At 40.2% G+C, this 25107-nt stretch overlaps 1 protein-coding gene across 2 annotated transcripts; it reads left to right on the top strand.

Moving 5' to 3' along the window:
• Positions 1 to 7518: 7518 nt before the first annotated feature.
• Positions 7519 to 23160, top strand: LOC123579597 (N-acetylneuraminic acid phosphatase). 2 transcript variants are annotated; one of them, XM_045443715.1, is made up of 2 exons: positions 7519 to 7627; positions 21620 to 23160. In XM_045443715.1, exons 1-2 carry the CDS (start codon positions 7556 to 7558, stop codon positions 22274 to 22276), a joined length of 729 nt encoding a protein of 242 aa, XP_045299671.1. In that variant the 5' UTR covers positions 7519 to 7555; the 3' UTR covers positions 22277 to 23160. The 2 variants fall into 2 exon arrangements, with proteins under 2 accessions (XP_045299671.1, XP_045299670.1); XM_045443714.1 differs by having other exon boundaries at positions 7531 to 7702.
• The last annotated feature ends 1947 nt before the right edge of the window (positions 23161 to 25107 follow it).

The raw sequence follows: 25107 nt of genomic DNA, 5'->3' as shown, positions 1-25107 counted from the left end.
GAAGGAAACAATCAGCAAAACTAAAAGGCAACTGACAGAATGGGAGAGATATTTGCAAATGACATATCAGATAAAGGGTTAGTATCCAAAATCTATAAAGAACTTATCAAACTAAACACCCCAAAAACAAATAATCCAGCAAAGAAATGGGCAAAAGACATGAACAGACACTTCTCCAAAGAAGACATCCAAATGGCCAACCGACACCTGAAAAAATGCTCAACATCACTCATCATCAGGGAAACACAAATCAAAACCACAATGAGATACCCCACCTTACACCTGTCAGAATAGCTACCATTAACAACTCAGGCAACAACAGATGTTGGCGAGGATGTGGAGAAAGAGGATCTCTTTTGCATTGTTGGTGGCAATGCAAGCTGGTGCGGCTACTCTGGAAAACAGCATGGAGGTTCCTCAAAAAACTAAAAATAGAACTACCCTACGACCCATTAATAGCACTACTACGCATTTATCCAAGGGATACAGGTGTGCTGTTTCGAAGGGCCACATGCACCCCAATGTTTATAGAAACACTATCAACAATAGCCAAAGTATGGAAAGAGCCCCAATGCCCATCGATGGATGAATGGATAAAGAAGATGTGATATATATATACAATGGAGTATTACTCGGCAGTAAAAAGAATGAAATCTTGCCATTTGCAACTATGTGGATGGAACTAGAGGGTATTATGCTAAGTGAAATTAGTCAGAGAAAGACAAAAATCATATGACTTCACTCATATGAGGACTTTAAGAGACAAAACATATGAACATAAGGGAAAGGAAACAAAAATAATATAAAAACAGGGAGGGGGACAAAAGAGACTCATAAATATGGAGAACAAACTGAGGGTTACTGGAGGAGTGGTGGGGGGGAATGGGCTAAATGGGTAAGGGGCATTAAGAAATCTACTCCTGAAATCATCGTTTCACTATATGCTAACTAATTTGGATGTAAATTTTTTAAAAACTAAATAAAAAAAACAAATAATCCAGTGAAGAAATGGGCAGAAAACACGAATAGATGCTTCTCTAAAGAAGACATCCAGATGGCTAACAGGCACATGAAAAGATGCTCAACTTCACTCCTCATCAAGGAAATACAAATCAAAATCACACTGAGATATCACCTCACGCCAGTCAGAGTGGCTAAAATGAACAAATCAGGAGACTATAGATGCCTGAGAGGTTGTGGAGAAACGGAAACACTCTTGCACTGTTGGTGGGAATGCAAACTGGTGCAGCCACTCTGGAAAACAGTGTGGAGGTTCCTCAAAAAATTAAAACTAGATCTACCCTATGACCCAGAAATAGCACTGCTAGGAATTTACCCAAGGGATACAGCAGTGCTGATGCATAGGGGCACTTGTACCCCAATGTTTATAGCAGCACTTTCAACAAAAGCCAAATTATGGAAACAGCCTAAATGTCCATCAACTGATGAATGGATAAAGCAATTGTGGTTTATATACACAATGGAATACTACGTGGCAATGAGAAAGAATGAAATATGGCCTTTTGTAGCAACATGGATGGAACTGGAGAGTGTTATGCTAAGTGAAATACGTCATAGATAGAAAGACAGATACCATATGTTTTCACTCTTGTGTGGATCCTGAGAAACTTAACAAAAGACCATGGGGGAGGGGAAGGAAAAAAAAAGTTAGAGAGGGAGGGAGCCAAATCATAAGAGATTATTAAAAACTTAGAATAAACTGAGGGTTGATGGGTGGGAGGGAGGGGAAAGTGGGTGATGGGTATTGAGGAGGGCACCTGTTGGGATGAGTACTGGGTGTTGTATAAAGTAAACTTTTTTTTAAATTTTCTTAACGTTTATTTATTTTTGAGACAGAGAGAGACAGAGCATGAACGGGGGAGGGGCAGAGAGAGAGGAAGACACAGAATCGGAAGCAGGCTCCAGGCTCTGAGCCATCAGCCCAGAGCCCGACGCGGGGCTCGAACCCACAGACCGTGAGATCGTGACCTGAGCTGAAGTCGGACGCTTAACCGACTGAGCCACCCAGGTGCCCCTAGTAAACTTTAAATAAATAAAGTAAACTTTATTTAAAAGAAAACTTTTAGGGTACCTGGGTGGATCAGTCAGTTAAGCATCTGACTTTGGCTCAGGTCATGATCTCATGGTTCTTGAGTTCGAGCCCCACATCAGGCTCTCTGCTGTCAGCACAGATCCTGCTTCAGATTCTGTCTCCTCCCTCTCTCCACCCCTCCCCCATTCCCTCTCTCTCTCTGTGTCCCTCTCTCTCTCAAAAATAAACATCAAAAAAAAGTTTTAGAAATGGAGGGAAAGGTTGCAGAACAATGTGAATGCACTTAATACCACGGAACTTTATTCTCAAAAATGGTTAAAATGGTAAGTTTAGTTATATATATTTTAATTAAACAGTCATTTTCATCCTACTTGATAAGTGTTTTTTGAGATCCTAGACTGAGCCCTGGGGATTCAGTAATTAAAGGTCGACCTCTTTGCATGGAACAAGTAAACAAACAGATAAATTACAGTGTGTTAAATGCTGTAAGGGTCACCTAACCCCCAGTTTGTACTAATGAGGAGCAGTCAGGAAAGACTCCATAGCTACTGCAGTCCAGGTTCAGATTTGAAGGAGGAGGAAGTAGTCAACTGAAGGGATGAAGGGAAAAGGAAGTATCCCTAGCTGTGAGTATCATATGTGGGCATAACAGACAAGAATTGAAGTAGTGAAGAGCCAAGAAAGTCGGTGTGGTTGCAGATTTAAGGACTGAGAAGTGGGGATGGTGGGAAGAGTTGCCAGATAGAGATGGTGATATTCGGCAGAAGCATAAAATGTTTCTTAAGTCAGGTTAGGGTTTGGGTCACATCATCACTGAGTTTTCAGTGGCAGGTGACAGCTCGTTTGGTTTAGTCTATATTGGGAAGCAGATGGGTAAACACAAGCCACACATACTAGAAGTTTAATACACAACTTGAGAGGCAAGTTCTTGTAAATCACAATTATCTGGCATGAGAAGTTACTGTGCTTGTATGTTTCTTAGACTTTTCTCCCATCTATATACTCTGAAAGTTTAGCTTTTCCCAACTCCCACTTTTTAAACCTCTTCCCCCTATGTACTTTCCAGTTTGCTCCATCTCTCCCCAGAGCAGGTAAGGTGGAGGAAGAGAAGATGAAATGGATCTAGTCATCAGACCCTGGTCTGGACTGAGGGGGGCTGGCAAAGCTGCCATTAATTCATTTAAATATATATACACCTATTGAGGACCTACTATATGCTTTCTAGAGTGCTAGTCTCTGAGGATACACTGGTGAGTTAAACTGACATAGGTCTTGGGATGCCTGGGTGGCTCAGTCGGTGGAGCATCCAACTTCGGCTCAGGTCATGATCTCATGGCTCGTGGGTTCGAGCCCCATGTCGGGCTCTGTGCTGACAGCTTGGAGCCTGGAGCCTTGTTCGAATTGTGCCTCCCTCTCTCTCTGCCCCAATCCACTTGCATTCTGTCTCTGTATCTCTCAAAAATAAATAAACATTAAAAAAATTTTTTTAAACTGACATAGGTCTCTGCCCTCCTAGGTTTGACTGTCCAATGGGACAGAAATAGAATCATAAATCACCCTGGATGGCTATAAAGAGATACATACATCCCCACTTTCACTTTCTGTGGTTTCAGTTACCCATAGTCAACCACAGTCTAAAAGCAGGTGATTCTTCCTCTAATGTATTATCAGGCCAATAGTCGCCTAAGTGTACATCACAACACCTATATCTTTCACCTCATTTCATCACATGGCCATTTTGTCATATCATCGCAAGAAGGGTGAGGAAGGTACAGTAAGAGATCTTGAGAGACAGACTACATTTATGTATTCCTTAACAGTATATTCTTATAATTATTCTATTTTATTATTAGCTATTGTTATTAATCTCTTACTGTGCTTAATTTATAAATTAAACTTTATCCTAGGTATGTATGTATAGGAAAAAACATACTGTATATATGGTTCAGTATTATCCATGATTTCAGGCATCCACCGGGGGTCTTGGAACATATCCCCATTGATAAGAGAAAATGAACTGTCACTGTAAAAAAAAGTTGCTGCTTCCTCCTCGTAGGGGAATAGAACCTGGGATCCTAGAATAGGCACTGGGCTTGAGAGGCTAAGACAAACTGCTCACCAGGAGGAGCTCTGTGCAGCACATGGAGACCCCTGAAGGACAAGGCCAGGACACTTGATGTGCTGAGAGAGGGAAAGGAATGAGGCTACAGAAGTGTAGGACCTGGCTTACCACAGGCAGTGGAACCTCCTCTCTTATCAAGGGTATCATTGTTTCAAAGTGAAGAATCACAAACCTTGCTGGTCTCTGGGACACACTGGCCGTTTTGCTGTGCACAGGATTTTGGCCATGGATGTAAAAGAGTCAAATTCTGTTTTTCACAATCAGACAAATAAATATTTGACTTAGATCCAACTAACCAACAATAACAAAATAAGAGGAAAGTCTAGTAAAAGATAACATAGGTTAAGGATTTAACGTATCCTTGATCAATTTTAATGATTAAGAAAATATACAGAATTGGAATTAATCTAAAGAATCAATAAAATTAACCTAAATAATTAATCTAAAGAATCAAGTGAATAGTACTGAATAGTTTCAGTACTGCAACTCCAAGCTTTAAGATAACAATTCTGTATTTACTATGAAAAGACAAACACTTATATTTCTGTCGTTGTCCACTGAATGATTTAGTATAAGAAGCACAGGATTGTAGAATTCCAAATATACGTAAACCCTGGAGAAGTGTGTGTGTGTGTGTGTGTGTGTGTGTGTGTGTGTGCGCTCAAGTGCACACACCTGAATAACAGCTACCACTATTCTGATAATACTTTGGTAGCATGTTGGTAAACTGTTAACTGGAGTGTGCCCTCTGCTGATAGGATAGGTACCATGAAGACAGAGAATGGCTATTGGATTTAGTAAGGTGAAGATTGCTGGTAACTTGGCAAGAGTAGCTTCAGTATAGTACTGTGATTGAGAGGCTGACTGGAGTGGATTCAAAAGATGGGAAAATCTTGATGATGCATTAGGAAGAACTGCTGAAAAGATTTCCCTAACTAGGGTTGGGGATGTAGGGAACAACTGAAAGGCATTTAAGGGTATCAGGCAAAGTGGATGGATACAACTGATGACAGCTAGATGTAGTGAGAACCTGTGATTCTCTTCCAGTTGCTTCTATTTTATTGCTATTAACCTAGCAATGTCCCATTCTGAGAAAACTTCCAACAAGAAGGCAAACCTCTCTTCTGAGATCATGGAGTTTAATGAACTTGTATACAGGTGGGAAGGAAGGGCCTGACAGTTTCCTGAAGGTAAGAAAGGCCAGGACCAACACTGGGCAGCAGCAATGGCACAACAGTGCTGTGCCACTACACACAGTGTAGAACGCAGAAGAAGAAATGTTAGTTTAGTTTCCATTTTATGTGTTACTACATCAAGTCTCACAATTACCCATTTTTTTACTTTGAACTTGGAGTCCACAAATAACACCTCCTCTAGTTACTAGTGTTAAACTTGTCAAGCTGACCAACTTTAAGTACTGTACCTGAGGCCCACCTATGAGGAGTCTGTAAATCTATCTTAAATGCTATAGGAAAACTCAGTGGTTCACAAATATTAACTAAAACATCCAAATTTAACTAAACATCTCTAATTGAGACATCTAATTAGAAGGAATTAAAGTACTGTTTCTGACCACCACCTCCCTTTAAGTAGCAAAGGTGGACAGGTCATGGAATGCCTTTAGACTACTTGTCAGGAAGAGAAACCTGTCAAAAACCCAACCCCTTAAAAGGATTACACAGACTACTATATGTCCTCTGAGTTTGGATTTGGATTTGTGACTCAGTCAACAAACTATGCACATGAGAAAAGGAAAACACACACACACACACACACACCTGCTTCAATCCTTTAAGCTTCATGTACCCTATAAGCCATTTTATGCTTAATTTATTCTGACATCTCAGACAACTAAAAAAGATTAACTCCAATTAATGTAATTATAACTTTAGTGATTGTTAACCTAAATGACCAAAATTGTTAGACTCGCCATGCCCATCAACAGGGTAACCGGTCATGTTTTTGAAGAATAAATATCTTTGTTTTCAACAGTAGCAGAGAGGTTAACTCTAAAAGTCTGCTGAAAACATACAGAAACTATAATATGCCAGTGCAGAAGAAAAAACTACTAACATAAAGATAAGACAACTGACCTAATTCTACTGAACACCAGCAGCCCAACTGTTAATCATGTATCTCAGGGGTGGGCAAATTTTATCTACAAAGTGCCAGACAGTAAATGGCTGTGCAGGCCACATGGTTTCAGGTATAACTAGTCAACTCTGCTTGCAGGTCAAAAGCAGCAAAAGACTATATATAAATAAATGGTTGCGTCCCAAAGAAACCATTTACGGACACTAAAGTTTGCATTTCACATAATTCTCACGTGTCATGAATACTCCTTTTTTGATTTCTTCCAATCACTTTTAGAAATGTAAAAAAAATCTCTGGTCAGAGATCCAACAAAATTCTGGTGGCAGATTTTGCCTGCAGCCCTATCCTACCTGATAGACAATTTCTGGTCATTAATGATGACCATATTATCTACATTTCGGTAAAGTTACCCCACAGAGACAATTTAGAAGATTTGAGATTAATTTCAATATCTTTGTTCTGCTAAGAGTAGAAAGCAGTTGTTACTGCCCTTCTGGAGGTTAATAAACTGTTTAGATACTTCAGCCCCTTCCCATACCTGAAAACTATCCATTTATGAAGTACCCAAAAGCCTGGAAATGCAAAGGGAAAAACAATCAAAGTGGACAAAACAGCAGACACTACTGAACCCTCGGTCTTTCACGTACAGCCATCAAACAGGGGTCTCAAGGAATCCAAACTACATCTTTCAAAAATGTACTGGTGAGGGCTCCAGTTCTAACATGGTTACTGGACTCTAGTAGGGTAAATATCACACCTCTGCACCCCCTTCGCATTCCTGCTACTGACGTGACCTGTCCCGTAACCGCAGACTCAGGGTACTAGACACACGCACTCACATCCCAACTTAGAGTTAGCAAATCACCAGCGAAGTTTCGGAATCGCCCGCAGCTCCCCATGCGATAACCCCCGACCCCGTCTAAACGGAAAAGCCACTGCTACTCGGACTCCTTCTCAGGCGCCACGTGGCACAGAAAACCTCCCCAGGGCAGTTATGATATCACCAGGAGGGCAACATGAAAACAGAGATAAGCAGAAAGAGGCTACGAAGGAAACTGCGCCACTAATCTTCCACACTCTGAAGCTGTTCAGATACCACCCGCCCGCTGACAGTGGCACGTTTCGGTCGCTACCGACAGACCGCGATTCCGGACTCTCGCGGTATCTCGCTGTCTCAGACACTCCACTATTGAGACATCTCGCGGGAGTCCCGCCGGCTGCAAGGAATGATCAGGTGACCTCACGGCTCCGCCCACGTCTTCCGTGCCCGCAGTCCCTCTTCACGCATGCGCGGGTGGCGGTGGCAGAGGCGGAGTTGGAACGGTACGCGCGCGGTTGGCGGAATGGTCTTGAACCAGGTACGGGCCGTTTTCTTTGATCTGGACAACACGCTCATCGACACGGCCGGGGCGAGTAGAAAAGGCATGTTGGAGGTAACGTCCCGACTTCCGCGGCCCTCCTCCGGGCAGGGTCAATGCGCCCACCCTGTATCACGCGCTTTCCTGTCCCCTTGGTGTCTTCCCACCCCTGACCTTTCCAGTGCTATCTCCGCCCAAACCGCACCGGGGCCAGGTCATCCCAGAGGCACTGGCTTCTCGTCCTTTGAGGCCCCTGGCCCCATGTCGGAAGGATCGGGAAGGAAAGACGAGTGGGCAGGGGGTGCTGGCTGGTGCTGCTGCCTTCCCTCATTCCCAGCCCCTTGGGTTACCTGCCTGGCTACGCCTAGGTTCTGGGACGCTGGGTTCTTGAAATTGTTTCCAGTGCTGTGGGACGTGAAAGGATGTCATTAAAACTGCCACGGTGGCAGAGTCGCCCACAAACATGGACGTTCATACCACACTTGGAGACACCTGGCTTCTGGCTTCTTGCCAGGGCAGGTTCGGACCAGTTAGGCGCCATCCTCTCCGCGGTTGACCTCCGGGAGGGTCGTACCCGCACTGAGTGGTCTTCGATGGATCTTTGAGGAGACCCAAGAAGTTACGCAACTATCAGTGGCGAGTCTGGACTTAATTGACTCCAGAGAATTTTCTCCGCAGGAATTCACCGCCAGTCTCCCTGCTGTGGATGTGACCCGTAGATATCTGAGGTGACACCCAAACTCCGTGCTTCACAGAGCATTCCTTTCATGAGGCATTGCTCAGCAGCATCCTCTCCATACCCACAAATGTTGTGTCAGACCTTTCCCATGCTTTTCAAGCCCTCTAATCCCCCTTTTCTTTCTAATGCCTTCAGCTCTAAGGAGAAAACCAAGAGTGATCAGATGTGAAAAACCCACTTTCAAAAGCTAATCCTTCCAACCCTGAGTGTTCCAACCTGTTTAGTCTTCATTAGTTAGGTTTTAACTCCCTGGATCTTCATCCTCTTTGTTGGTGCATTCCACTCCTGAATATTCAGGTCTGTCCCACACTTAAAAACATTAAAAAGAATGCCTCCCTTGAATCCTTCTCTCTTCACTAGATGTTACCTATCTCAGTTGACGACCATGTTTTTCAAAAGAAATCTATATACATTATCTCCACATTTTATTTATTATTAAATCTCTTGACATACAGTTTCTGTCTTGCTAATGAAATAGACTTGCCAGGTCATTAGGTACCTCCCAAATTGCCAGAATCAATGGACATTTTAAGTCTGTCTTAATGACTTTACTGAGGCATTCCACACTATTGACTATCCTTTTTATCTTTATACCCTTTACCTTGATCTCAGGGGCATATTTTGTGTTCTTGGCAGGTCAGGCCCAGTATATTGCAATTAAATTCTTGGTTTAGGCCAAATAATGCTATAGGCCAGGAGTTCATGCTTTGAAATCAGGCATTTGGTAAGTGAAATAAGTCAGAGAAAGACACATATATGTTTTCACTCATATGTGGAATTTGAGAAACTTAACAGAAGACAAAGGCGGAAGGAAAGGGGAAAAAATAGTTTCAAACAGAGAGGGAGGAAAACCATAAGAGACTCTTAAACACAGAGAACAAACTGATGGTTTATGGGGGGGAGGGGAAAATGGGTGATGGTCATTGAAGAGGGCACTTGGGATGAACACTGGGTATTGTATGTAAGTGATGAATCATGGGAATCTACTCCTGAAGCCAAGAGCATACCATATATACTGTATGTTAGCTAACTTGACAATAAATTATGTTTAAAATAAATACATAATAAAATTAGACATTTGAGTTTCAATCACAGCTCTCCCAGTACCTAGCTGAAAGTGCCTGAACAAGTTATGTAACCACTCTAAATCTTAAATTCTTATTTTAAAATTTGAATAATGATCTTAGTCCTCAGTATCCTTACCAGGCTTAATTTAAACCTGGAAAGTACATGCCATCCAAATGTTCACTTGATGAATTATACCATCCACCCTGTCACCTAGACTATTGCTGTGGTGGTGTCTCCAAGTTCACTATGTCCAGTTCATCCTTCACATTCCTGCCACAGTGAAATTTCTGAACAAAAGTCAGATTCTATTTCTCCCTAGTCTTTATACCCTCCCTTATACCAGCACTGTATTTTGTTCAAGATATACTTATCAAAGGATATTAACAAGTTTTGTAACTCAGATGCCTACAACTTAATAGCTTCTTAAGAGGGAACCAACTGTTGTAGTCATTCATTTGATGCATGGTAAATATTGAATAAATGATGGATGGATGGATGGATAAATAAAAATCCAGGTTTCCAGACTTGGTTCAGTTGCCACCTCCTTTATAAACATTCTATCAAATGAGCAGAGTTTGTGTGTGCTTTTGACTATAAAAGGAATGCTTTATCACATAAGAATACAGCATCATCCATAAATGTTAGCCTGTTCAGAAGTAATATGTCAGCTTTCATAAATACTCTATTGAAAGGAGAAGGGGAGGAAAGGTCTTAGCCATTGCCTTGGGCTTGGGGAGAAGGAGCCATTTCCCTTTCTGGGAAAGTTCTTTCTTTCCACCCTCTTCAGGCCTGTCCGTGTCACTACCCAAGAGGAAGCTGTCCACAGGAAATTGCAGTTTCTCAGTGAACAGAGCAGAAAAGATTTCTGCATTTGTGAGTTTACTCTCTAGTGGGGATGACTGTGAACATAATACATCAGATGTATATTTATTTATAAGTATGTTCAGAAAAGTGGAGGGGAGAATGAATTGTAATTTTAAATAGGTTGGTCAGATAGGTCACATAGAATAAATGATGTTTGAGGAAAGACTTGAGCTAAAATAGCACAAGAGCTGCTTGAATTGGTAGACTCTATGCAGTCAGTCCTATTTTGTGAGCATGTATTTTTTATTTTTTTATTAAAAATTGTTTTTGTTTACTTTGAAAGAGAGAGAGAGAGCTGGGGAGGGGCAGAGAGAGAAAGAGAGCATCCCAAGCAGGCTCCACGCTGCCAGTGTGGAGCCCTGCATGGGTCTCAAACCCATGAACTATGAGATCATAACCTGAGCCGAAATCCAGAGTCAGAGGCTCAACCGACTGAGCCACTCAGGTGCCCTTGTGAGCACATATTCTTAACTCCATTTTATTTGGAATTCAGCCACTTCATATACTATCATAGTATTGTAAAGTGTTATATAGTTCCCACTCTATCCCTCAGAAAGTGTTTAAATCGCAATCACGGGGCGCCTGGGTGGCTTGGTCGGTCAAGCGTCCGACTTCGGCTCGGGTCATGATCTCGCGGTCTGTGAGTTCGAGCCCCACATCGGGGTCTGTGCTGACAGCTCAGAGCCTGGAGCCTGTTTCGGATTCTGTGTTTCCCTCTCTCTCTGCTCCTCCCCTGTTCATGCTCTGTCTCACTCTGTCTCAAAAATAAATAAACATTAAAAAAAAAAAATTAAATAAATCGCAATCACAATCAGCTAAAAGCTAGTAGTGATGATACTAACTTTAATTCTGGGTCCAGAAAGCAGGAGTAGGATAGAGTCTTCTTTTTGTATTGGTTAAGATGAGTCTTAAATAGAGTTTTTTTTTTTTTTTTTTTTTCTCAACGTTTATTTATTTTTGGGACAGAGAGAGACAGAGCATGAACGGGGGAGGGGCAGAGAGAGAGGGAGACACAGAATCGGAAACAGGCTCCAGGCTCTGAGCCATCAGCCCAGAGCCTGATGCGGGGCTCGAACTCACGGACCGCGAGATCGTGACCTGGCTGAAGTCAGACGCTTAACCGACTGCGCCACTCAGGCGCCCCTTAAATAGAGTTTTGAACTAGAGGTTTGAGTTTATCTTATGACATCAAATTGATCCCCCTCCCCCTTTACTGTCTTAGGGCTCCTTTCTTCATGCCGCTAAGTACTTAGTGGGCTTAACTGTGCGCAGAATCCTTTTCAGGCCAGCCTTACCCCTTGCATAAAATGTCATCACACCTCCAAGTTAGAGATCGTTTTACTCCACCCCCAATTCAATCAAAACTCTCATTTTCTCAGTTGGGGCATTAAGATTGTGTGCACTAGTAATAGCGTGTACTAATTCAACTTAGGTGTTTTTGTTTTATTGAAATATAGTTGACACAATGTTAACATTAGTTTCAGGTATAAAATCTGGTGATTCAATAGGTGTTATTTCTGTTTTAATTAATATTAATATATAAATGACTGATAAACTTTTCCCCTAATGTGTTAATGTTAAAATGCTACTTGTGATCCCAAGTGAATCTGTAATTACTTGCTGTATGGAAAAAAAAAAAAAAAAAAAAAAAAAATGGAAAAGTTAATTCAGAGGATATACTTGGAAGAAATTGCAAAACTTGAAAGTGGTATTCTATACCTTTAGAAGACTCCACTTTAAGGTAAGCTAATTCTGCTTTTTAAGAGCCCTGAGAACATAAGAAATGAATTGGCAATTGCAGTAACAGGAAATGGGATGTTTATGGGGAGCTTTCAGTTTGCTAACTATGAGCTAGCTCCTATTTAAGCTCAAGAACTGTGGACTTCTAGGGGCCTGTGTTCTTTTATTGTGTAGCAATAGGGTTGCTAAAACTTAGTGGCCTTCCATCATAGCTCAAGAGTAATTCAACTGACATTGTTAGAAAAGATGGTGACATTAGTGTGAAAGCTGAAGAAGCTTGGTTTGTTCATTGAAATTAAACTTTGCCTTCATCTAAAATTCTTAGGATTGGTATATTTTTCTTGGACTAATAAGACTTTTCTTAACTCTTGCATTTTTTGATGAACAAAAATAGCCTGAACAATATTTCCTTTCCTTTTTTATTTTTATTTTTTAATTTACATCCAAGTTAGTTAGCATATACTGCAACAATGATTTCAGGAATAGATTCCTTAATGCCCCTTTCCCATTTAGCCTGTCTCCCCTCCTTCAACCCCTCCAGCAACCCTCTTATTTGTTCTGTATATTTAAGAGTCTCTTCTGTTTTGTTCCCCTCCCTATTTTTGTATTATTTTTGCTTCCCTTACCTTGTGTTCATATGTCCTCATATGAGTAAAGTCACGTGCTATTTGTCTTTCTCTGACTAATTTCGCATAACATAATACCCTTTACCTCCATCCACGTAGTTGCAGATGATAAGATTTCATTATTTTTGATTGCTGAGTAATACTGCATTGTATATATGTACCATTTCTTCATTATCCATGCATCATTCAATGGACATTTGGGCTCTTTCCATACTTTGGCTATTGTGTAGTACTGCTGTAAACATTGGGATGCATGTGCCCCTCCCTTGGATAAATACCTAGTAGTGCAATTGCTGGGTTCTGGGGTAGTTCTATTTTTAATTTTTTGAGGAACCTCCATATTGTTTTCCAGAGTGGCTGCACCAGTTTGCATTCCCACCAGCAGTGCAAAAGAGATCCTTTTTCTCTGCATCCTCACCAACATCTGTTGTTGCCTGAGTTGTGAATGTTAGCCATTCTGACTAGGTGTGAGGTGGTATTTCATAGTGGTTTTGATTAGTATTTCCCTGATGATGAGTGATGTTGAGCATTTTTTCAGGTGTCTGTTGGCCATCTGGATGTCTTCTTTGGAGAAGTGTCTATTCATGTCTTTTGCCCACTTCTTCACTGGCTTATTTGTTGTTTTTTTTTTTTTTTTTTTTTTTTAATGTTTTATGTATTCTTGAGAGAGAGAGAGAGCACAATTGGGGGGGGAGGGGGAGAGCGAAAGAGGGACACAGAATCGGAAGCAGGCTCCAGGCTTTGAGCTGTCAGCACAGAGCCTGACATGGGGCTCGAACTCACAAGCCGTGAAATCATGACCTGAGTTGAAGTCGGACGCTTTACTGACTGAGCCACCCAGGCGCCCCTGGATTATTTATTTTTGGGGTGTTGAGTTTGATAAGTTCTTTATAGATTTTGGATACTACCCTTTATCTGCTATGTTGTTTGCAAGTATCTTCTCCCATTCCGTCACTTGCCTTTTAGTTGATTGTTTCCTTCACTGTGCAGAAGCTTTTTATTTTGATGAAGTCCCAAGAATTCATTTTTGCTTTTGTTTCCCTTGCCTCTGGAGACTTGTTAAATAAGAAGTTGCTGCAGCTGAAGTCAAAGAGGTTTTTGCCTGCTTTCTCTTCGAGGATTTTAATGCCTTCTTGTCTTACATTGAGGTCTTTCATCCATTTTGAGTTTATTTTTGTGTATGATGTAAGAAAGTGGTTCAGGTTTATTTTTCTCCATGTGACTGTCCAGTTTTCCCAGCACCACTTGCTGAAGACACTGTCTTTATTCCATTGGATATTCTTTCCTACTTTGTCAATTATTAGATGGCCATATATTCATTGGTCCATCTCTGGATTTTCTATTCTGTTCCATTGATCCAAGTGTCTGTTTTTGTGCCAGTACCATGCTGTCTTGATGATTACAGCTTTGTAATACAGCTTGAAGCCCGAGATTGTGAAACCTCCAGCTTTGGTTTTCTTTTCCAAGATTGCTTTGGCTATTCAGGGTCTTTTCTGATTGCATACAAATTTTAGGATTGTTTGTTCTAGCTCTGTGAAGAATGCTGGTGTTATTTTGATAGGGATTGCAGTGAATATGTAGATTGCTTTGGGTAGTACAGACTTTTTAACAATATTCTTCCTATCCAGGAGCCTGGGATGTTTTTCCATTTTTTTGTGTGTTCTATTTCTTTCATAAGTTTTCAATAGTTTTCACTGTATAGATTTTTCACCTCTTTGGTTAGATTTATTCATAGGTATTTTATGGGTTTTGTTGCAATTGTAAATGGGATCAACTCCTTGATTCTCTTTCTGTTGCTTCTTTATTGGTGTATAGGAATGCAACCAATTTCTGTGCATTGATTTTATATCCTGCCACTTTGCTGAATTCTTGGATAAGTTCTAGCAGTTTTTTGGTGGAAGCTTTTGGGTTTTCCATGTAGAGAATCATGTCATCTGCGAAGAGTGAAAGTTTGACCTCCTCCTGGCTGATTTGGATGCATTTTGCTTCTTTGTGTTGTCTGATTGATGAGGCTATGTTGAGTAACAGTGGTGAGAGTGGACATCCCTGTCTTGTTCCTGATGTTAAGGGGAAAGCTCTCATTTTTTCCCCATTGAGGAGGATATTAGCGGTGGGTGTATCATACATGGCTTTTATGATCTCAAGGTATGATCCTTCTATCCCTACTTTCTTGATGGTTTGTATTAAGAAAGGATGCTGTATTTTGTCAAATGCTTTCTCTGCATCTATTGAGAGGATCATGTGGTTCTTGTATTTTCTTTTATTCATGTGATGTATCACATTGGTTGTTTTGTGGGTATTGAACCAGCCCTGCATCCCAAGTATAAATCCCACTTGGTCGTGGTGAATAATTTTTTTAATGTATTGGATCTGGTTGACAAGTATCTTGTTGAGTATTTTTGCATCCATGTTCATCAGGGAAATTGGTCTATAGTTCTCCTTTTTAATAGGGTCTCTGTCTGGTTTTGGAATCAAGGTAATGCTGGCTTCATAGAAAGAGTTTAGAAGTTTTCCTTCCATTTCTATCTTTTGGAACACCTTCAAGAGAATAGGTGTTAACTCTTCCTTAAATATTTGGTAAAATTCCCGTGGAAAGCCGTCTGGCCCTGGACTCTTGTTTTGGGGGAGACTTTTGTTTACTAGTTCTATTTCTTTACTGGTTATGGGTCTGTTCAAATTTTCTGTTCCTGTTTCAGTTTTAGTAGTTTATATGTTTCTAGGAATTTATCCATTTCTTCCAGATTGCCCATTTTATTGGCGTATAATTGCTCATAGTATTCTCTTATTATTGTTTGTATTTCTGCTGTGTTGATTGTGATCTCACCTCTTTCATTCTTGGTTTTATTTATTTCAGTCCTTTCCTTTTTCTTTTTGAAACAAACTGGCTAGGGGTTTATCAATTTTGTTAAATCTTTCAAAGAACCAGCTTCTGGTTTCATTGATCTGTTCGACTCTTTCATTTTGGGTTTGATAGCATTAATTTCTGCTCTAATCTTTATTATTTCCTGTCTTCTGCTGGTTTGGGGTTTTATTTGCTGTTCTTTTTCCAGCTCTGTAAGGTGTAAGGTTAGGTTGTGTATCTGAGACCTTTCTTCCTTCCTAGGAAGGCCTGAATTGCTATATACTTCCCTCTTATGACCATTTTTGCTGCGTCCCAGAGGTTTGGGGCTCTGGTGTTATCATTTTAATTGGCTTCCGTGTACTTTTTAATTTCCTCTTTAACTTGGTTAGCCCATTCATTCTTCAGTAAGATGTTCTTTTGTCTCCAAGTATTGGTTACCTTTCCACATTTTTTCTTGTAGTTGATTTTGAGTTTCATAGTATTGTGGTCTGAAAATATGCACGGTATGATCTCGATCTTTTTGCACTTGCTGAGGGCTGATTTGTGTCCCAGTATGTGGTCTATTTGGGAGAACGTTCCATGTGCACTGGAGAAGAATGTATATTCTGCTGCTTTAGGATGAAATGTTCTGAATATATCTGTTAAGTCCATCTGGTCCAGTGTGTCATTCAAAGCCATTGTTTCCTTGTTGATTTTTTATTTATTTATTTTTTTTTAACGTTTATTTATTTTTGAGACAGAAAGAGACAGAGCATGAACGCGGGAGGGTCAGAGAGAGAGAGGGAGACACAGAATCTGAAACAGGCTCCAGGCTCTGAGCTGTCAGCACAGAGCCTGATGCGAGGCTCAAACTCACAGACCACAAGATCATGACCTGAGCCAAAGTCAGACGCCCAACCGACTGAGCCACCCAGGCACCCCTCCTTGTTGATTTTTTGATTAGATGATCAAATGATCATTGCTGTGAGTGGGGTGTTAAAGTCTCCTACTATTATGGTATTACTATCGATGAGTTTCTTTATGTTTGTGATTTATTTGGGTATTTCCACATTTGGCACATAAATGTTTACAATTGTTAGGTCTTCTTGGTAGATAGACCCCTTGATTTTGATATAATGCCCTTCTGCATCTCTTGATACAGTCTTTATTTTAAAGTCTAGATTGTCTGATATAAGTATGGCTACTCTGGCTTTCTTTTGTCAACCATTAGCATGATAGATTGTTCTCTATCCCCTTATTTTCAATCTGAAGGTGTCTTTAGGTCTAAAGTGGGTCTCTTGTAAACAGCATATAGATGGATCTTGTTTTCTTATCCATTCTGTTACCCTATGTCTTTTGATTGTAACATTGAGTCCATTGACATTTAGAGTGGATACTGAAAGATACGAATTTATTGCCATTATGATGCTTGTAGAGTTGGAGTTTCTGGTGGTGTTCACTGCTCCTTTCGATTCTTTGTTGCTTTTGGTGTGTGTGTACACACACACACACACACACACACACACACGCACATACACAGAGAGAGAGAGAGAGAGAGAGAGAGAGAGAGAGAGAGAGATGTTTCTTCCCTCAAAGAATCCCCCTTAAAATTTCCTGCAGGACTGGTTTAGTGGCCACAAACTCCTTTAATTTTTGTTTGGGAAACTTTTTATCTCTCCTATTTTGAATGACAGGCTTGCTTGATAAAGAATCCTTGGCTGCATATTTTTCTGATTCAGCACATTGAATATATCCTGCCACTCCATTCTGGCCTGCTAAGTTTCTGTGGATAGATCTGCTGCAAACCTGATCTGTCTTCCCTTGTAGGTTAAGGACTTTTTTCCCTTGCTGCTTTCATGATTCTTTCCTTACCTGAGTATTTTGTGAAGTTGACTATGATATGCCTTGTTGATGGTCAGTTTTTGTTGAATCTAATGGGAGTCCTCTGTGCTTCCTGGATTTTGATGTCTGTGTCTTTCCCCAGATTAGGAATGTTTTCAGCTATGATTTGCTCACATAACCCTTCTGCCCCTTTTTCTCTTTCTTCATTTTCTGGGACCCCTATGATTCTGATGTTGTTCCTTTTTAATGAGTCATTGATTTTTCTAATTCTTAAATCATGCTCTTTTGCTTAATCTCCCTCTTTTTTCTTCTTCATTATTCTCCATAAATTTGTCCTCTGTATCTCTGATTCGCTGCTCTGCCTCATCCAACCTTGCTGCCATGGCATACATTCGAGATTGCAGCTCAGTTATAGCATTGTTTATTTCATCCTGACTAGCTTTTACTTTTTTTTATCTCTGCAGAAAGGGATTCTAATCTATTTTCAACCCCAGCAAGTATTATTATCGTGATTCTAAATTTGGTTCAGACATCTTGCTTGTATCATTGTTGATTAAGTCCGTGGCTGTCATTTCTTCCTGTTCTTTTTTTTTTTTTTTTTTTTTGTATGAATTCCTTTGTTTCATCATTTTGAAGGAAGAAAAGGAATTAATAAGGTAAAAAAAATTGAAATTAAAAAATTAAAACCAACACACACACACACAAAATCAAATATATGATGCTAGATTCTAGGTTTGTTTTTCTGGTTATTGAAAGGAGCTTGACAGATTAAAGAAAAAAGGGAAAGATAATAAAAGAAAAAAAAGGAAAATGTTTGAAAACTTGAAAAATGAATACAATGAAATAGAATAAAATGAAATGATGGAAGTAAAATAGAATTTGAAAATTTTCAAAAAGTAAAAAAAATAGAAAAAATTTAAAGAGATATTTTTAACAAAAATTGAAAATGAGAATAAATGTTTTCTCTTTCTGTATTGAACAATAAGAAAAGAAAAAAAAATAATTGAATAGATGGACTAGTGAACAGACCGAAATACGATTGAAATTACATCGATTTCCACTAGAAGTTCAACTATGAAGCACTTTATAGTCTGTAAAGTAAGCAGGCAGAGAGATTTGTGGTGTTCCTGAAGAGCAAGGTTGGCCCAGTTGGGTGGGGCTTAGTGTAATGTCTCCATTCTCCACTAGATGGCGCTTCTTAGCTTACTGGGGTGGATTGTTGTGGCACATGTAGGGGTGTATGCACCTGCGCAGGAGGGGTAAAATGGTATCACCCAGCTCCCTAGTCTCTAATATCAGAACTCTGTTCTCCCTGATCAGCAATCGGGCACCTGTCCTTTGTCTCCAGTCCGTCCATTACTGCTTTTACACTGTCTGTGACCAAACTGTCAGGTTGCCAGGCCAGCATCTCCCTCCTGAGTTTTATCTTAGATGCGGCTGTGTTTTGCATCTCACTTCTGAGGGACTGTGGCTTTGACCTGTTATGACTCTCTAGAGGAGAGTCTTACCGAGCAATGGCCTGGTGCCCACCTGCCCCCAGTAATATTTGCAGAACCGTGCTCCTGCCTTTGCCCAAAGACTGTGGTTGGGTGCCAACCCACCCCAGAAAATTTTCACAATCATGTAGCAGCAGTGTTTCAGGGATTATGGTAAATCACAACACACATCTGGCACCCAGGTTCCCACTTAATGTCCTTGTTCCAGCACCAGCAAATGTGGTTGTTCTTCAGGATCCGCTGGGACCTTTGCCTGTGGGGTGGCCACACTGCCTCTACCAAATGTCCTCCCAGCAGGGAAACCACCTCTCCCCATGTGGGCCAAGGACCTCACTTTCTACCCCTGGTGATTTGCCCTTCTCACCAGAGCACCACCAGGTATCTAGCTGTGGAGTTTCAGGCTCTGTGCTCCCCCTGTTTATAGAGTCTTAATGGAATTTAAACCCTCTCCTTTCTCCTTTCTCCTTTCTCTCTTTTTTTGTTAAGTCCCTTGCTAACTCTTTCTTTTCTCTCTAGCTGCTTTTGGGCAGGGAGGGGTTGCTCTCCTCCCATCTCCGTCCTCTCTCCACAAGCAAAACAGCTCCCTGCCCTCTGCAGCTTCTCTCTCCCCCAGTTCACCTCTCCGTGCAACGTGCCTGCTGAGTTCTGTGGTTCAGGTTGTGCAAATTGTTGTGTTAATCCTCAGATCAGTTTTCTAGGTGTGCAGGATGGTTTAGTTTTGATATGGCTGTATTTTAGGGATGAGAGACGCAAAAAAAACTTCCATGCTATTCCGCCATCTTGCCCCTCGCACTATTTCCTTTACTTTTGATGTGAATCTTATACTCTGAAGGAAGAAGGATGTGTTTATTAATCTCTCTCCCCTTTTCAGTAGGTGAATTGTGAATTCAGTCTTGTGAGTAGCATACTACTTGTTCCCTATATAGTTTAGGGCAACACATTTAAACTTGTTTGACCACTTTGGTCCAACAACAGATAACTTTTGTTTCCAGTTATGTGCCTTGCACTCATCATTCAAAGATCCAAAAATGTCTTGGCGTTGTCATCTTTCCCCAGATGTCCCTAAGACAGGGACTTCAGATGCAGGTAATCCATTTGGGAGGTGATCCTTGGAAGTACTCTAGGAGAGTGGTGGAATCATACAAAGAAGGAAAGTTTAAATGAGTAGGTTACTGGTGTGAACAGCTAGGGAACTCTGGGACACAGCATGAAGAGAACATGCTTCAATTGTCCTTTCCAAGGGACAAGAAAGCAGAGATATTTATCTACCATTTTCTGCCCCTCATTGGTTGAGGCCTTTTCCCAGGGTACCACTTCCACCCTAGCCTATGTGCATGGGTGCTCCTGTGGTCAAATAAAGCTCTTAAACAGAGAAGTCTACCTAATCACAGTATGAAGGTATAGGCATTATGGGAATACTGCATACCAAGGGGATTTGGGTAGCCTCTGCCCCAGCCTGAGATTGAAGGCCTTTCACAAACAGTTGCAAATAGCCTCTCCAGCCCCATATCTTACTATCCTCCCTCACACGCCTTGAATTTCATCTTGAACTCTGCTTCTCACCTTTCCCAGTTCTCAAAATTCTAAGTTCTGCATCTTTGTTCATGCTCTTCTTTCTGTCTAGAATGATTTTATCCTCCCATGCCCATCTTATTGACTTGTTAACACCTTGGTTTAAATGTTATCTTCTCTGCCAAGCCTTATCCAATAACCCTGTGGAATGACTTGCTTCTTGAATTTTATTTCCATTGTTATTTACATGACTGTCATGGCACTCAAGCCAGCATTTATGGTGGTTACATACCTGCTTATTTTCCCCACCAGATCATGTCATAAGGACAACAGATCCAGTCTCTACTGCCTAATACAATAGTGTAAAGGCAAGCATGTGTGCTTTGGAAGTAGGCAAGTTTGCATTTAAATCCCAACTTGGGCAAGTTACTTAACAGTTCTGAACTTCCATTTCTTCATTTCAAAAACGCTTGCAAAGTTGTGGAAAAGGTTAGAAATGATGTATGTGAGCATTGGGTCTTAGTAAATGTTAGAAGACAGGCCAAATAGAAAAGAATCTAATGCAATAAAAGCTAAGATAAAAAGATGTGGAACATGAGCAAGAGCATGTAATTCTAACAGGGGATTCAGAACCAGAGTAACAGAGTGTGACTCAGAACTTGTTGAAGATTTTTATCTGGAGAACTAGGTTTGGACAAAGCACTGGGTCATTAAATGGCTGAAATCACAGAACATGCTTGATTACATTAGAACTGAATATATGTTTCTAAAAGAACAGAATTAGGTTCCATTTTATATGGTGGTCAATTTAGGCCTTCACAACATAAAATGGACATAGATAAGAAAAGGTTGGATGAACCAGCATTATTTTTGGAAAAGTCTAAATAATGACTAAATAATGGAAAAGTCAAAATAATAAATAATTTTGAGGAATTTAAAATGTTTTTACTGAATATAAATATAAGTTTTCTATTTCTTCATAACCAGAATAAAAGATGGTGGACTGCCAAATGAAGGGTTGTTATGAGCTATCTATGAAGACACTTCTTAGAATAGAAATCGGTTAAATATATGAATGAGTTCTGTAGAGAGAGGTTGGGAGATCTTCACTCTGGTGTTCTCTATATTTTTATATTCCTACTACAAGTGGTGTGCTAATAGAGCTGCCTTAAGGCAGACATATGGAGTTAGAATCTCTGCTCTGAGATTATAGGAGTGTGGCTTCTCAGGGCATGACTATTAAAGACCTGAAGTGTGCTAATAGACCTATTTTCTTTTATTTAGGTGATAAAGCTCTTACAATCAAAATACCATTACAAAGAAGAGGCTAAAACCATCTGTGACAAAGTGCAAGTTAAACTCAGCAAGGAATGTTTTCATCCTTCCAGTACTTGCATTACTGATCTCAGGACTTTACATTGGGAAGAAGCAATCCAGGAAACGAAGGGTGGTGCAGCCAATAGGATATTGGCTGAAGAATGTTATTTCCTGTGGAAATCTACACGTTTACAGCATATGATACTAGCAGAAGATGTCAAAGCCATGCTCACTGAACTTCGAAAGGAGGTCCGCCTACTTTTACTGACAAATGGAGACTGCCAGACCCAAAGGGAGAAGATTGAAGCTTGTGCCTGCCAGTCCTATTTTGATGCTATTGTTGTAGGTGGAGAGCAGAAAGAAGAGAAACCATCACCTTCCATATTTTATTACTGCTGTAGTCTCCTTGGAGTACAGCCTGGGGACTGTGTGATGGTTGGTGACACACTAGAAACTGATATACAAGGAGGTCTTAATGCAGGGCTAAAAGCAACAGTCTGGATAAATAAAAATGGAATAATGCCACTGAAGTCATCCCCCATGCCACATTATATAATTTCTTCTGTGCTAGAGTTACCTGCTGTCTTACAAAGTATAGACTGCACAGTCAATATGTCAGCTTAAAGCACATAAAAGGACATGATTATGTATTTTAGGGTAAAATTACAGGGTTTGAACTAAGAAAAGTTAAGGCATTCCATATATTATGACCCAGTTCTAAGAATAATTTTACTTATGATTCAGTGGCCAGCCAACCATTGACTGGTATTTATATCTGGAAATCCAGAGTACATTAATTAATACAAGTTATTTTTAGTAGGATAATCCAGAAAACTTGAGGAAATATATTATTTGTTAAATCTGTAACTTGAGCTTTTTAAAGAATTATTTTATTAATCTTTTAATATCTTGGATCCATGAAGATACCAGGCAAGATAGCTTATACTGGATTCACAAATACAGGTTTTATGTTCTGTCTTAAAAATAGATATATTTTAGGGGCGCCTGGATGGCTCAGTCGGTTAAGTGTCTGATTTCGGCCCAGGTCATGATCTCATGGTTTGTGGGTTCAAGCCCCACGTTGGGTTCTTAGCTGACAGCTCAGAGCCTGGAGCCTGCTTCGGATTCTGTCTCCCTCTCTCTCTGCCCCTCCCCGACTTGTGTTCTGTCTCTCTCTCAAAAATAAACATTAATTAAAAGTAAAAATTTTAAAAAAAAGATATATTTTAAAAATAGATATTCCAGAAAAGATATATTAGAGATTTATTAGAATAATCAGATCTGGTTAATAGTGAATAGTACTAAGTCACATGCCAATTAAGGTATTCCGTAGTGAAATTACTTTGCATATTTTTTTAAACATATGCCATATTTTTGCCTACTTTGAATTACATTCTTTTATGAATCTAATTTTTCTGCATGACCTTTTTCTGGGGGTTGGGGGGGGTACAATTTTCCTATGGCTTATACACAACAGATTCCTCCAGTAAAAAAAGCTGTTAAAATCAGCATGTGGTGCTCCTTCTCTGACATTTTCACATCTTTACAAAGTGTACTTATAGGTTCTTATTGTCTTTACCTCTTACAGAAGTATTTTTACAATCTTTTCCCAGGTACACAGTGGGTTAAGGGGACTAGGCTGTCTTGCTGAGGATAAGTACAAACCACAGGGTACCAAGTCATTTTCCTTCTGTGGATACTTCAGAGGGGGATTGCCTTGGTGCAGCCTAACCACTCAGCTCTCCCATGAATTCTTTACTGGCCTGAACAGTTTCACCCATATGATGAAATCTAAGAGAAAATTATGTTTTGCTATAAGATATTTCCAGGGTGTCAATTTAATATAACTTAAGGGGCTCTGGGTGTTAACCATCTGCCTTAAGTCTCCTGTTTTTCAAATTCTAGGAAATATATCCTTGTTTCACAATTTTTATATCGAATTCATTGTTCACTTTGGGCTTATTAATTAAGGATTAAGGCATCTTGCAACTAGAAAACTTTTTCTAGGCCATTAAGCTAGACTGTCTCATGACTTCAATCAAACTTGGAGTAAAATGGTTAATTAAGGAAAAAAGAAAGAATGACTTAGGTTGGTTTTTCATAGGTTTTTGTTTTAACCTTTATATAAGAAGCTACTAACCTAAAATATTAGACTTTTAGGATATGTATAACTATACATACAACTATAGTTATACATATCCTCATTTAAATATCCTATGATTATGATACTTAGACTCTAGATTATGCCTATCTGTAACTATTTCTTTAGCCAATCATTTTCTGTCTACTGCCAAGAACAGGATTCTCTGCCATTGTGCAAATGTCCTGTTGTGTTTACTTCTCGCTCTTAATTTTTAAAACTGTGAGGGGCACCTGGGTGGCACAGTCGGTTGAGCGTCCGACTTCAGCCAGGTCAAGATCTCGCGGTCCGTGAGTTCGAGCCCCGCATCAGGCTCTGGGCTGATGGCTCAGAGCCTGGAGCCTGTTTCCGATTCTGTGTCTCCCTCTCTCTCTGCCCCTCCCCCGTTCATGCTCTGTCTCTCTCTGTCCCAAAAATAAATAAAACGTTGAAAAATAAATAAATAAATAAAACTGTGATTGTGCCCTTGACTGTCCCATGGTGTTGTTGCTATGAAGCTGAACAATAGTGAACAGGGTATGTTTGTGTATAGTTCCATGTGACCTTGATTATATTTTAGCTATTTAAAAAATATTAAATTGGAGGATCTTGACAGAAAAATAACTATATGCATGATTTCTTTAATAGATTGATGTGCAGTGCTGAGGGTTTGTCCTTTTAGCTCTCCCACAGGATGGATGTAGGCAGTGTCACATTCATTATGCCAACTGGAGAAGATTCATTGCTTCTAGATTATAGTGACAGAATTCAGCAAGATAGTTTCTAGGATGTCAAGTGAGCAGTTCTTCAGCAAAAGTTATGGAGGAGAGGGGGAATTAAAAGATTATTTCCTTGTCCTCCCTGTGATTTCTGTACAGTGCACTAATGCAGTATTGCATTCCATTTGCACCCTTCCATAGGGAAAGACCTGGTAGTTTTCTGCCTTCTGAATGGAATATTACAAAAGATATTAAGGAATCTTGGAGTAGACCTATGATTTTATTAACAATGTTTCTATTTTAGAATAATGTTCCTCAAGATTAAAAAAAATTATGTAACAGGGGCACCTGGGTGGCTTAGTCAGTTAAGTGACTTCATCTCAGGTCATGATCTTGTGGTTCCTGAGCTTAAGCCCTGCATTGGGCTGTGTGCTGACAACTAGGAGCCTGGAGCCCACTTCAGGTTGTGTCTCCCTCCCCCTCTGCTCCTTCCCCACTTGCGCTCTCTCTCTCTCTCAAAAGTAAATAAACATTTTTTTAAAAATCCCTTATTTAAAAAAATGATGTAACAATAGTGTCCTGTCATCTTTTTTTTTTTCAGTTTCTTCAAAGTGGTA

This window comes from Leopardus geoffroyi, chromosome A3 (assembly GCF_018350155.1).
Source record: "Leopardus geoffroyi isolate Oge1 chromosome A3, O.geoffroyi_Oge1_pat1.0, whole genome shotgun sequence".
Lineage (NCBI taxonomy): Eukaryota > Metazoa > Chordata > Mammalia > Carnivora > Felidae > Leopardus > Leopardus geoffroyi.
This window is presented reverse-complemented; position numbering and strand designations above follow the sequence as displayed.

What these genes read in the sequence shown, in the direction of transcription:
- LOC123579597 (XM_045443714.1), top strand. Translation starts at nt 7,556, where the DNA reads ATGCGCGGGTGGCGGTGGCAGAGGCGGAGTTGGAACGGTACGCGCGCG. An exon ending in GTAGAAAAGGCATGTTGGAG is followed by an intron (nt 7,703 to 21,619) that starts GTAACGTCCCGA and finishes TCTTTTATTTAG; the next exon opens with GTGATAAAGCTCTTACAATC.